Source organism: Rana temporaria, chromosome 3 (assembly GCF_905171775.1).
Source record: "Rana temporaria chromosome 3, aRanTem1.1, whole genome shotgun sequence".
Lineage (NCBI taxonomy): Eukaryota > Metazoa > Chordata > Amphibia > Anura > Ranidae > Rana > Rana temporaria.
The window spans coordinates 97557838-97572631 of NC_053491.1; the positions used below are offsets into that span (position 1 = coordinate 97557838).

General features: G+C 43.1%; 1 protein-coding gene across 1 annotated transcript in view; it reads right to left on the reverse strand.

Annotated features, from left to right (window-relative positions):
* VPS13C (vacuolar protein sorting 13 homolog C) overlaps positions 1-14794 on the reverse strand; it is a 388870-nt gene that overhangs the window by 44924 nt on the left and 329152 nt on the right. The window contains exons 76-77 of the mRNA XM_040343051.1: positions 14486-14561; positions 5651-5814 (exon numbers count right to left, since the gene is read on the reverse strand). Of these exons, the coding sequence (XP_040198985.1) occupies positions 5651-5814; positions 14486-14561 (240 nt within the window). The remainder of the gene's footprint in view (positions 1-5650; positions 5815-14485; positions 14562-14794) is intronic.

The window sequence follows — 14794 nt, forward strand, 5'->3', positions numbered from 1 at the left end:
AGGAAAAAAAAATTCCTACGCAATTCAGAGTCTTCAAGTGAACCCTATTGTCCTAAAAAATGCTAGCTTAAGATGAAGTTACTAATGACCATTTCACTTAAAGTGGAGGTTCACCCAAACATTTTTTTCTAAGATTACATCCAGCATACTAACGACATGAAAATATTATTTTTTTTCTCTGTACATACCGTGTAATTGTTATTTTCGCCCAGGCTTCCGGGTTCTGATTACTGCGGGACTGGGCGTTCCTATTGAAAGCTTAGCTGATTGACGTCTGGTGAAAATCTTCCAACAATTACAATTACACGCTATGTAAAAAAAAAAAATACCAGCATACTTTACATGTCGTTAGTATGCTGGATGTAATCTTAGAAACATTTTTTGGGGTGAACCCCCGCTTTAAATACTTTAGATCAGTCCTCAAAATTTCCACTCGCCTACTAGCATTTGGCGAGTGGATTTAAGCTGGGGGCGAGTGATGACAGGGCTGCATGACCAATCTCCCTCCAATCTGTGCCTACACTTAGAGTCCAGATGAGATTGGCGGCCGAAGAGGAAAGGTGCATGCTCGGGAAAGGTAGTCTGGTGAGCCGAGCACAGGCAGAGCAGTACAGAGGTGCTCTCCTTACAATTCTCATTAAGCCATGGGACCCAACAGTATGACCTCTCTGAGCCTGCCCCCCTCCCCCGGGCCCCGACCAATGTAGCTGGAGAGCAGAAAGTAATGAGTGAGGTGGAGGATTGCAAAAATTACCACTCCGGTGCAGCACTCACTGAAAGTTGCCCTGACATGAGAGCGGCAGCCTTCTAGTTTGTGCAGTTTTCTTCTCCTTGTGCTCTATGTAAGTGTCCAACAGTTTAGCCTGAGCACTGTGAACAGACTGGTCTCAATGTGTGCTGTGCGCGGTCAGTGTGTGCTGTGCTATGGTGTCAATGGCTGTGCAGTTGTGTGGATCTCAGCGCTGAATTGTACTTCCTCCCACTGTGCTGCAGCTCCTCTCCTCTCTGCCAGCCTGAATAAAAGGGGGAAGTGGGGACATGCAAGCGTGGAGCTGCACACACAGGCTCCTGATGATGAGATGAATGGGAGAGAGAGAGAGAGAGAGAGAGAGAGAGAGAGAGGATGGATGGGATTTGCAGAGGAGACAGCAAGAGAATGGGGAAGAGACCCAGTTCTAGTGCCCTGTCCCTCTGGTCTGCCCCCAGTGCCCTGTCCCTCTGGTCTGCCCCCAGTGCCCTGTTCCTCTGGTCTGCCCCCAGTGCCCTGTTCCATTTTGTTAAAGTTGTTGTTGGTAATATTTAATTTTGTAACTTGATTCTGCATAAAACATTGTCATTCCATGAGATAATCTACGAAGGGCGTGTTTACGGGTGCAATTAGGCGCAGGGCAGTGTATGAATTAGGTGGGGCAACTGGTGGCGAGTAACTCTTGGGGCCTGGCTAGTAGCTCAGGACTTGAAATTTTGAGATCTGCTTTAGATTATTGTGATTTTTTTTTTTTTTTTAAAGATTAGCAAAATAAAGTATGATGCTGTTGATCAATATACAACAGCAAAGACACCGGCAAACACAGGTAAATGTTCTTTTTTATGATGGCTCCTTTCAGCATGATTCTTAGCGCCTGGATTGTTTTTAGCATGATCATTTTCTTCTGGATTCGGACTCCCTGGCATAAGATTATTTCAAACTAAAGTCCCACCAAGAAATATTAGATTGTAGTGATAAACTAACAAGGTGTACTACACAAAATAATATACAGTATAAAAACTTCAATGTTCAAAATATAGAATATGTGGATTTGGGGTTATAAAACCAATGTTTCCCAGCTTAACAAAGACATTAACACTGCAGTACTGCTTTGTGTAATGTCCTAAAAATAACCTAAATGCAGAGCCAACCAGCTTTTGTGGTAATACAGAGTATCTCATTGCATTGGAAGTTTTATCAGCTATACAACGGAACAAAACCTGAAGGGTGAAGGGTAAACAAAGCAGTAAATTTGTAATGCAGTAAAAGATGGCAAAATTAGGTAATTTAGATCTGTAACAGTTTCCTTCTAGACAATTTAAACAGCATGCACGTCTAAAGTGGAATAACATGAGAGAAAGGCAAGCTGTTTTTCTCAGTAGAACAGATTATTAATAAAATAAGAGAGATTAATTTCATGTCAATATAATAGTGCTATTTTAAAAAGCAACTGCTGGATTAGACAGGATAAACAACATATCACTAGCAAGAGATCATGTGATATAGAACATACAAATTCCCCAGTTCCAGTCATGAGGCTGAAACATGATATATGAGTAATAATGTAATCTACATTTTGAAATAATACATTGCTTCCAAGCTTGGATCATTGTGTTCAAGAAGTGCTGGGTGCTATTTCAATTAAATACCAGCCTATAATCCCTTACTTATCATAGTATACAAAAATATTGTTTTCTTCTGCTAGTTCCTGACAAAGATAATATTTACTGTCAACACACTTAAACAGCACAATGGCAGGAGCTCACATCCCAGATGCTCCTTTAATTCAGATTATTAAACTGATAGATCAGTACATTTGCTACGGGAAAAGTTGAACATTGGTATGGTTGACCACTTACATGGAAAACGTAACCAGTTCACTTTAGAGCCGGTTCACACTGGGGCGACTCAGCCGCCTGACGAGTCGCGTCCCATTCTATTCACCAGAACCGTTCTAATAGGAGCGACGCAGGTTCTTGTACGACTTTGGGGGCGACTTGCATTGACTTCTATACAGAAGTCATTTTGCAAGTCGCCTCTGAAGTCGTCTTCAGGACGAATTGCCAAGTCGCCCCCGAAGTCGTGCCGCCCCAGTGTGAACCGGCTCTTACGGACGAGTCTGATTTTAGCAAAAAAAAATGTTATTGTGAAAGTTTATGTAAAACCCAAATCTATTTGTATGTTTGGCATCATGCCTCACTATTTACAGTGTTCTTAAAGCGGTTCTCCACCCTAAAGTGAAGTCCCGCTGATCGGAAACCCTCCCCCCCTCCGGTGTCACATTTGACACCTTTCAGGGGGGAGGGGGGTGCAGATACCTGTCTAAAGACAGGTATTTGCACCCACTTCCGGCCCGGCATTCACGAGCAAAAGACGGGCATTGCGTCACATCCCGTCGCCCCCCCCCCCCGTTGTGTGCTGGGAACACTCGGCTCCCAGCACACCGCGGGAGCCAATCGGCGGGCGCGGCGTGACTTGCGCCGTAGGGAACCGGGCAGTGAAGCCGGAGCGCTTCACTTCCTGGTTCCCTCAGCGTGGATGGAGGGGGGAGCAGCAGGGTGACGAGCGATCGCTCGTCCTCTGCTGCGGACGCCGCTGGACTCCAGGACAGGTAAGTGTCCTAATATTAAAAGTCAGCAGCTGCAGTATTTGTAGCTGCTGGCTTTGAATATTTTTTTTTGGCGGAACATCCGCTTTAAGCCATACCCAATGAGCGTATGCAAGTATTCACAAAGTGGGTCTTTATTCATGAAACCGCATATATGCATACGTGTGTTTCTTGCTAAGATCGTGTTGCACAGCATACTCTCTACACTGAGTCTACACAAAGATTGGGCTCTCATCGAGAGCCCCACATCTCATACTAATGGCTGGAAACTGGCAGGCCCCAGTAGAGAAACCCTGTATCTTTTTCTCTTTGCTAGAGTGTGCGTACAAAATAAAAAAAGAAAGAAAATAAAGAAAAAAATAGCTAAGTCAGGGTTTAGTCTAGGTCAGGTTTATGCAATTAGCAGCCCTCCAGCTGTTGCAAAAGTCCCATCATGCCTCTGCCTCTGGGTGTCATGCTTGTGGCTGTCAGAGTCTTGCTATGCCTCATGGGACATATAGTTCTGCAACAGCTGGAGGTCCGCGAATTGCATATCCCTGGTCTAGGTCATTGTCAGAGGTCAAGGTCAGTGTATTTTAGGTGGGAGTTAAGAAAAAAAAAATATATTGTTTTTAATTTGCTACCAGTGTCAGTTAGTGTCGGTGTGTTTTAGGTAGGATAAAAAAAAAAAAGCAAAATGCGCACTATTGTTTCTGGGCCCTACTACAAGCACAATCAACAAATATACACCACATATGTGCTATTGCTGCAATCATCAGGAGTATAAGAGTTCACTTTGGGGGGGGGGGGGGGGGGTTCTTTGATTGTAGATTATAGTAATAGTAAGAAAGCTGGAGCTAAATAAAAAAAATAAAAGATTTTTACACTAATGTGTGCAAGTTTTCCCTTGATAATAAAAAATAAAAACCAGGGCATATCCATTACCATTTACCACCAATTGAAAGCCCAATTTGTTCTAAAAAAAAACACTGAGGCATTGCGATGATATGTACAATTTTGCTAACACATGTCAAAGTTGCACAACTGTGTACAAGCGTTAAAGCAGAACTTTACCCTACCTGCCTAATTTTTTATTCCCCTTGCATACATGATGCAGTGCCTGCACAGGAAGGATACTCACCCACCCAGCGGATCCTGCATTGTACCATGGAGATCCCCCCTTCTCTGTAGCCGACACTCGGGTCCCACGCCACCATCATCTTCTGGGATGTCATTGGCACAGGAAAACCTCCTGATGACGTGCCGCTAGGCCCACCCCCTTCTGCCCTGGTGAATGGATGCTCCCGATGCCCCCTGGGATATCGTCATCATATATCCTGAGAGGCACCAGGGGGTGCGAACATCATTCTCCCTGATAACTGCAGCAGAGGAAGTTTCCCTTTAATATTTGTTTTACCCTCCTGCATGAAGGGGTTAAACTAATTATTTTATGTGAATCTGTTGTAAAGTTTCTTACCGGGAGAGCCTACCCGTGATATTTCCTGTTGCAAGGCTGACAATACTTAGCCTCCGCCTTGCAATTAGCAGCAATGTGTTTGGCCTGCTGTGCGCACACTTTCAGCTGATCACAGGGCTGCCTTTAAAGGATCACTAAAGGAATTTTTTTTTTTAGCTAAATAGCTTCCTTTACCTTACTGCAGTACTGGTTTCATGTCCTCATTGCTCGTTTTTGCTTTGAAGTTGCTGTAATTCTGCTGTGATCTCCACACTTCCTGGTTGTCTGTTTCCTTATAACCACAGTACTGGGAGCTTTTCACAGTGGTCTAAGCTGTCATTACTGTGTGTCTAAAACTTAACAGAACTAATCAGATTCATTTTAAAAACAAAACACTGCCCTGGATTTGTTTGTTTTTGTTCTGTGTGTCTCTCTAGTTCACAGGAACATGAAACCAGTTTTAAAGTAAAACTAACCTGCAGGCACATTATATGATTGATTTTTATCTATTTGTAATCATTTTTAAAAGGAATCAGTTAACGTTTATGTCTCTATACCCTGTAAACAGTCATTTCAGCAAAACATTTTTTTTCCTTTAGTGACCCTTTAAGGTCTGGAAGAGGCATGTCTAGACTTGATAGACAACAAATTAACAAACTAGAGTGCAAACCACAGGCTGACAACACTTTACATATACAGTACAAACTTTGTATGCATTTTAGGTCATACATGTCCTGCTTTTTTTCTCTAATATCCCTCATAAAAATAAACAGAATAAATAAATTTACTATTTTTTTTTTTTTATTATGCAACGTAAGGACCTAGTCTTTGAACTTCCAAGTAATCTGAAGAGACTTACCCGCAAAAAACCTTTACCTCCCTTGGCAAGACTTTCTCCAAAGTCTTTGGGTTGTCTACCCATCTCTTCCCTCCGCTTCTGCTGATACTCTTTATCCATGGTGATGGCTGCCAAACCCTTCCCCACAGATCCTGTAATTCGTGACACCACTCCAGCTGCTCCCCCTGTGTGCAGAGAAGATAGGGTACCATCAAGTAGGACAATCTAATATAATTAACTATATGAATGACTGAATTCTTAAAACCACCCCCCCCCCCCCCAAATCATAATGAGTAAGAATTCATATTTGGTTATATAACCCAACATCTTGGGATTTTTACAGGACTATGTAAATAAATGATTAGGGAAAAGTGTGAAAGCATGTCCTAAACCAAAAAGAAAACTTAAAGAGTCCCCTCAAACAGGCAGAGAATTGAGCCACCTGAGAAGGCAGTTGACAGAGATCCTACGCTATAAGGCCAAAGCAATAATACAAAGAGGAAGGAAAATAAATTACGAATTTGGAGACAAGTGTAGTAAACTACTAGCTGGGAAATTGAAAGAGAAGAGTCAACAAACGTATGTTCCGCAAATTAAGGGGAAGAAGGGACAATTAAAACGTACGCCAAAAGAGATAGTGGAGGAGTTTGGGAGATATTACTCCTCTCTATATAATTTGGCACAGCTACCAGTAGCCCCACCCAAAATAGAAGAATATCTTTCAGCAATGGACTTAGCTAGGTTACCATCAATAGCTCAGGCCAGTTTAGACACCCCCATCTCGATAGAAGAAATAGAGGCAACGTTAAAAACTATGAAGGAAGGGAAAGCCCCGGGACCGGATGGCTATACGATAAGATACTATAAAGAATTTGTAACACTACTGAGAGGGCAGTTAGCAGAGTTTCTCAATGCAGTAGGCCAGACGGCTGGGTTCCCGCCGGACGCATTACTAGCTCAAATTATAGTCATTCCCAAAGATGGGAAAGATCCGGCGGAGTGCGGCAGCTATAGGCCGATTTCATTGTTAAACTCCGATTTAAAACGCTTTACGAAGTTACTAGCAAGACGGATCCAAGTATGGTTACCCGAGCTAGTTGATATGGATCAAGTCGGATTCGTTCCTACACGGGAGGCAAGAGATGGTACAATAAGGGTTCTTAATCTAGTGCAGGAGGCCACTGACGGGGACATCCCTTGCGTGTTCCTAAATACTGATGCCGAGAAGGCTTTTGATAGAGTGAGCTGGAATTTCCTGTTCTCAGTACGGAGACACGTGGGCCTGGGGGAGAATATGTTAAGGTGGATAGGAAGTGTTTATACAGACCCACGTGCCTCAGTGAGAGTTAACGGGATGTTCTCTAAAACTTTCCAAATCACAAACGGAACGTGCCAGGGATGTCCCCTGTCACCGCTACTATTTGTGCTATCTTTGGAGCCCTTATTAAATAAAATACGCCAAAATCCGGATATACAGGGTATACAGATAGGGGGGAGAAGGCATAAAATAACCGCATTTGCAGATGACTTGCTGTTTACTATATCAAACCCTCACGTATCTCTTCCCAATCTCGTCGAAGAAATCGCTAAATTCGGAGAGCTCTCCAACCTAAAAATAAACCAAGCAAAATCTGAAGCAATGAGTGTGTCAATGACACCCCAGAAACAGTCAATTATACAACAAAACTTTGGTTTTAAGTGGAAGACTGCGCTAAAATACTTGGGTACCCTGATTTCAGCAAACATAAAAGAAGTTTTTAAAATAAATTTTCCACCTCTTCTTACTTCAATAAGAATGCTACTTGAGAAATGGCAACATGGACTATATTCATGGTTCGGCAGAAATAATATAGTCAAGATGAGCATCTTGCCAAAGATTACGTATTTGTTTCAAACACTGCCGATATTGATACCATCGGCCTTCCTACGGCAAATTAGTGCCCTCCTGATGAAATTCATCTGGGCAGGGAAAAAGGCAAGAATTAAGAAAGAGGTGATGAGGTTACCCAAGTGTTTTGGGGGGATGGCAGTCCCGGATATTGCCAAATATTATCAAGCGGCACATTTGACGAGATTGATAGACTGGTGTAGAAATGGACACTATAAAAGGTGGGTTGAGGTAGAACAGCAGACCTGTCCAATAACACTAAGTAGAGCCCCTTGGTGTTATAAGTTATTGCAAAGTAAGATGAAGAAACATCCCATAATTGGCCCAACGTTGTCAATCGCAGCTAAAATATGTAAAAATCCAAAATTCTCATCGAAGTGTTGTCCCCTGTTCCCTATATTAGGGAACCCAGGCTTCATACCAGGTACAGCAGGAGCAGTTTTTAATAAATTAAAACAAAGGGGTAAAGTACAGGTATCACATTTTCTGCAAACTGGTATGTGGCCATCATTGGAGGCCCTAACAAAAAGAGGAGGGAATTATGAGTTATCCTTTTGGCAAGCATTTCAAATAAGCAACTTTTTAAGATCCCTGGGACAACCATCTAATTTTCGGCGACAACTAACAAAATTTGAACAATACTGCGACGAGGAGGAACCAATACAAAGAGTGAGTTCAAAGATGTATAGACTATTGAATTCCCCTCAGGAGGATTTTGAGTTGCCGGGACTGGGGAAATGGGAAAGAGATCTGGGGAGAAATTTCTCACAGACTCAACGTAAATACATAATTCACTTAGCACTAAACTCCTCAATATCTACGCGAATACAGGAATCCAATTATAAACTATTGTTCCAATGGTATTATACACCAGTAAGGTTACATAAATTTTCTAAAGGCTACTCAGAGTATTGTTGGAGATGTGGTGTGGAGCAGGGAACCTTGCTGCATATATTTTGGTCCTGTGCAAAAGTAAGAGATTACTGGAAGGAAGTCCAGAGAATTGTTCAAAAATTTACGGAGTACCAGATTCAGGAGGATCCAGCTTTTTTTCTGCTCCATTGCTCACAAATCCCAGTGCGAGAGTACAAAAAGATGGTGATATGTCACATGATAAATACTGCCAGAAATGGAATAACATTACAATGGAGAGACAGTAGATCACCCTCTATTGCGAGATGGCTCAATAGAGTGAGAGAGACTGGAGCTATAGAAGATCTGATCCTCTTAGCCCGGAACAAAAGGGAACAGTATGTAGAAACTTGGACAGGTTGGAATCAGTTTATGAATACGGAAGAGGGGAAGAGATTACTGGAGGAATAGATAGGGGAGAGAAGAATCCTTTTTGGGTAGAAGTGAAATGGGAGAGGCCGAAGGGTTGAAGTAAGGGAGGATCCGTCCGTCTCCGGCGAGGTAGGGGAGGGAGAGGAGGGGAGGGGGTTGGCGGGGTTTTCTCATTTTTTTGTAGAGGATTATGTTGATTCTAGGTTTAAGGGGGGGTTAGGTGGGGTATAGGAATGGACAAGGGAACAGAGGGGAGGAAGAAGTGTGTGGTCAATACAGTGGTATTAGGAAACGGGAAAAGAAGTTACTGATAAAAGGCAGGCGGGCATGGGAACAGAGCAAGAGGACCGGGGAGGTACTGCTTTTGGTTTATTCTTCTTAAGTTTCTGAATCCCCACCTGTTTATTTGCTAGCCCATCATAAGTGTGTAGTGATAAGAACTATATGATTATGTATCCATTGTATAAGATATGTTAACCTTCTGTGAACCTTACCATAAAAGAAAAATAAAATAAAAGATTTAAATATGAAAAAAAAAAAGAAAACTTAAAGAGTATCCCCACTTTTGTTAAGAAAAAAAAAAAAACATCCCCTCTGGGTGATCAATCTACATTGCAAGGATTTGATCAAACTTTGTTGCAGATTCCTACCTTTCGTTATTCTAAACAAATAGCCGTTTGTTTGTCTGTGCCCATACTGAAAGTTAAATTGTATAGGAGTGGTTTAGAAATCATCAAAAGCTGCTGTATCTGCAGGGCTCCAATGAGAAAAATTGCAGGGTATGCAACACCCACAAAATTTGCAAAACCTTCAAGAATATTTATTGCACAAATTTCACTGCCCCCTCCCCCCATCACAGTGCCCCTTTGCAGTCTGCCCCCCCCCCCATCTCTCTAATCACAATGCCCCCGTTTACCCTCTGCCTCCCCTGCACAGTCCTACCTTCGGCATAAACAGATAGCGAATACTATTAGCAATGTGTTTAAGTTTAAGTAAAAGATTGCAGACATACTACAGGAGATGGTTAGAGACTGAGGACATGATACAGGAGATGGTCAAAGACTACAGACATACTACAAGAGATGGTAAGAGACTGCAGACATACTACAAGAGATCAATGCATCTATGCAGCCTCACCAGTGCCCATCAAATGCAGCCCACCAGTGCCTGAATCACACAGAGGCGATCTCCCACTGTATAATGGAGCTTGGATTTGAATTGCGTGGGGGGACGCTGTAAGAAAGTCCTGCCTCCTAGACCAGCTCCTATGATACACATCACACTAATTAAATTTTCTGGCATTAATACAGTGTGCCATCTATCACTGCTGGTCTAGGATGCAGGACTGTTACAGTGGCTGCCGAACATTTCAGATACAAGTCCGTGACACAGCAGAAGATCACCGATCTGCATTACACACACATATAGGTGGAGAGGAGGAGGGAGGAGAGGACTGTGACAGGGGGCACGCTGGGATGTTGTAAAATGTTGATACCCCCCCATGTGTGGCACCCCCCCACCCCTGGTACGCCACTGGGTATAACCATTTCCACTCCCAGCATACCTGGGACAAACAGGCAGCAACAAGAGCAATACCACCAACACAGAAGGATGGGGCGTGTGGCCTGTGTGATTTATTTGAAAAGTACAAAAATCCAGTATGCTTTCTTGTTCATTTAGTGAGATTTAAAGGCAACTGGAACTGAAAACAGTAAAGCTGAGAAGTGGGCAACACTGCAAACAAAACAACAACAGGCCCAAATAAAAAAGAATCTAGGGGCTCTCTACAGCTCAAAGAGCTGCCTGAAGGATTTGATGTGTAAACTTGAGGCAGGGTCAAAACTAGGGAACATAAGCCTGGGATCCACACAGAGGAATGCTACCACTGACAGGAGTAGTGACAGTGGATTTACTACTTCTGTGCCTGGCACGGCCCATCTGGAGGGATGTCGGAAATGCGTACAAGCCAGGACACCTCTGAAGAGATGTGCTGTTTGGCAAAGCACCAGAAGGGACTCCCGCAAGAGTCAGGCAGTCTGGGGACAGGTACTGCTTCTCTGAGGGGGCAGGGCACTGATGTCCTCCAGCGGCGTTTAGGAGAAAGGAAATCTCCCATTCCTATGAATTATCTAAGGTGAGGTCAGCTGCGGAGGCTGTGCAGAGTAAGATGGGGGGCTGTGCAAACTGAGATGTGGAGCTGTGCAGAGTGAGATGGGGGGCTGTGCAGAGTGAGATGGGGGGCTGTGCAGACTGGGGAGGAGGGGAGAGGGTGCTGTGCATGCTGGAGAGGAGGCTGTGTGGACTGAGCTGGGGGGGGGGGGGGGGGGAGAAGAGATTGTGAAATGTCTAACCATCTTTGGCCAGTTTGACAGACTCCTGCACTATATCAGGGGTAGGCAACCTGGGTCCATCCAGCTGTTGCAGAACTACAAATCCTATCATGCCTCTGGGAGTAATTGTAACTGCCAGCCTTGCAATGCCTTATGGCAAATGTAGTACAACAGCTGGAGGGCCCGAGGTTGCCTACCCGTGCACTATAAGGTATATACGTATGTCTCACCAAAGTGTTCACTGTCCCAACAGTTGTTGATAAACAGTCCCTGGCCATTTTAATGAAGGTCTTCTTTAAGGTAGGACCAGATAAAATGTTGGCTCTTTGACTATTTTCAGTGTATGCAAAATCATTTGTAAAGAAAGAGTTAATTTTTTTTATGATTGTGCATATCTGTGACACTGTGTATATTTTATACAATTTTTTTTGTTTATTCAAACAAAGAATTACTGACACTGTCCTCTTCGGTTGGGGAGCCAAACCGAGTCTTTGCCCTGGGTAATAGAATGTCTAGCTTTTCCACCAAGCTGAGGTTTGAACATCCACATATTAGGTGTTAGAACTAATATGCTCAATAGCCAGCGGGTATTGCTATTACCATGGTATCGTAGATAGTGATGGAAGCAGAGATGTTGGCAAGTCACATTCTAAGATGTTCTTCAGAGATAACATATTATATTATTACCTCTCTCATGGGTAACCAGCCCTACCTTCACTTCCTTCAAGGGCTACAACAGCTAAAAGATCAAAGCATCCAACACATATGTGGCCATGATGGATAGTGGTAAATATGATGCAAAAATGTAAGGTGAACTTAAAGATGTGTAATGAGTTCAGCAGAAAATTCATAAAGTCCTTATGGAATTTCCAGGGGTAACTGCTGGTCTGAAGGGTTAACCTTTGATGTGCAGTACCTCCAGGTGACTGAAGAATTCTCTATTGGTACAAATAAGATTAGCAGAGGGTGTGATCTTGTGTAGTAGTTTCACATATTTATTGTTAGAAAAACAAATTGGCATCTCAGTGAACAGTTAAAAATCGCTTATCATTCAAATACAACAGAAGTGATCGCCACAGAATACCATAAAAACAAAACTTTCTTATGTACCATCAAAAATATATTACACAACATTAAAATTGCTCTCCACATAGGGGTTCACAACTTGCAAAGATTCTGATTACAGTTCACATATGGACTCGACGCATTTTGGAAATCCTTCTCCAGGAGCACATGTAATAGAATCAATACACTGCTCCACTCCTAATCTTTAATAAAATAATATTGACCAGTAGGATAGACAAGAATTCATAGCATGTATATGTAGCTCATAGAGGTGCAAATCAGTAAGCCAAGGTAAAGCCACTGCCTCTCGGGTGGGAAATTCAGGTACAATTAATAATCAGTCAATATTCTTGTACACATAATCCTGAAATAGAATGACCGACTTCCCAATAGGGAACCATCCGGACCCAATCTGAGTAACTCACCATAAAGATAGCATGGTAGTCAAAGTAGTCGAGGCACATGTATTCCAAAGAGGGGGCTCTTGATAAGTATCTGAGAAACACACCCCATTTAAATCAATCCAGCCTCTTCAAAGGGGTAATGGACCAAAACACATTTAGGTACTACAAAGGAACTCTTCGAGTGTTTCCAATCTTTGTAAATAAATTGATCAAAATAGGTAGGGTAAGGAAGAACCTTAGTATAACAATCTGGCTTGTGATTATCAAAGTCGACAGACAATTCTTTGGCAGCCCCAGAGCTATCCTACACTTTTAAAGTTTCCTGCAGAGAGGTAACGAGTGCGGACACCAGGTACCTTTTCTTGCATAACGACAGTGGTAGGGGAATCATTCTTGCTAGCTGAGGAATTGGGGACCACACCCTCTGGGCTTGTAGGAAATGTCGAGCCAACTGCAGTTGAGCTGGACTTCAGCTCAGAATCAACTGGAGAAGGGGGTGGAAAGGCAAGGGCGGGAGGACCCTGTCACCTCTATGTGGGGTTTGGTGGGAGATACGTGCTTCTGAGACTCCAGTAGCTCACCCTCCAGACCAATGTCCACGTAAAGGAGCCAAAACCACCCCCAACAGGATGCCACAGAGATAGGGGAATCCCAGTAGAATTTACCATCTGTAACCAAGACCACCTAGGAGCAGTGCTATGTGCAGTGTCCACGCCACTGAGTAAAGCCATATGGAGGAGTGCCCACAAGCCCAAGGAGAAGCCTGCCGCTTTATCACAGACCCAGTGCTAAAAGGCCACAGACGTGCGACTACACAACAATGATCGCCACGTGGTCCTCGCTCCACCTGTTTTGCAAGCCAAGGCAGAGTAAATGGCAGAGTGACTAACCCACAATGGCAGCCAGACCTGTCCCCATAAAAAAGGCTGATACTAAAAGAGCAGGCCCCAGCAAAATAGCCACTGCGGCTAAACCAAAATGGCTGCTGGCTGTATCGCAGAAAGTTTTTGAGCCACCAGAAAAACTGAGGAACCCCACACGTCGAGGTAGTGGACACTAGCCCACCCAGGCCAGAAAAGCAGGCAAGTGGAGAAAAAGTGGGGGGAAGGGGAGGATAGAGCCCAAGCCACCCAAATATGGAGGGGAGAAGGAGACCTTGCAGAGTCGACCACCCTAGGGAGTACCCACAGTCTGTCACTCACCCTAAACCCTGTGGTAAAGACATGACAAGGTAGTCTCCCCACTGGCAGATTATGATAGCTTAGTGGGGAGTATTCCCCCATCCAAATCCAGTCTGTGGATGGAGGACCTAATTATCCACTTCTGCGGGTGGCGAAAGGGGGTTATAGCAAAACACATACTCCACAGTTTACCAAGTCACTGTACATTATCTTTGGTCTCAGGTTTTAGTGGTACTATGGCCAGTCGAGACACAAACAACAATAAATAACTGACAGGTGTTTAATCTTTCCCTACTCAAGAATGTCTCAAGATGAGCAGGTCTTTATTCTAGCTACAAAAATGCAAAACCTACTTCTAAGGGTACTTGCACATGGTACTGATGTTTGAATATCAGTAAAATAAATTCTAGATCTCTGAATGAAATTTTAACCTCTTCAAATTCGCATTGTGTACATACGTGCATAAAAATACAGCAATTCACATGTTTTGGTTACTCGTCTATACGCAGCACATGTTTATGCGCCTAAGTGTACAGGCACATTGAAAACAATGAGCTACATTTAGATCAGCAAAAAAATAATAATTTATGAATAAAAATGCTGTGTTTTTAGGCAGCAGTGCGCAAGAGGCCTAAGAGCTGTGAATTCCTAATTAAATAAAACATATGTCCACATATTTGCACAAGAAACAAACTGGAGCTTACCAACAGTGTGCCCAAGAAGACTCCTCACACCTATGGCCAAGCCTTCTGCAAATTCCTCTGGGCCCTGCACGGCTCCCTACAATCAAAGGCAAGTATAGAGCAGTAAGTGTGGTAGGTCAGGCAAAGCATATTGATTCTTAAGCATTAGAGGGCTTATTATAGCGCTACAACACAATATAAAAAACAAAGGTAAGCAGGAATATGCATATACTTCTGTTAATAATTATACTATTATAAAAATATGAGTATAACTAAATATTAAATATTTCTAACATGGAGTAGATTTAAAGGATAAGTTCACCCTTAATA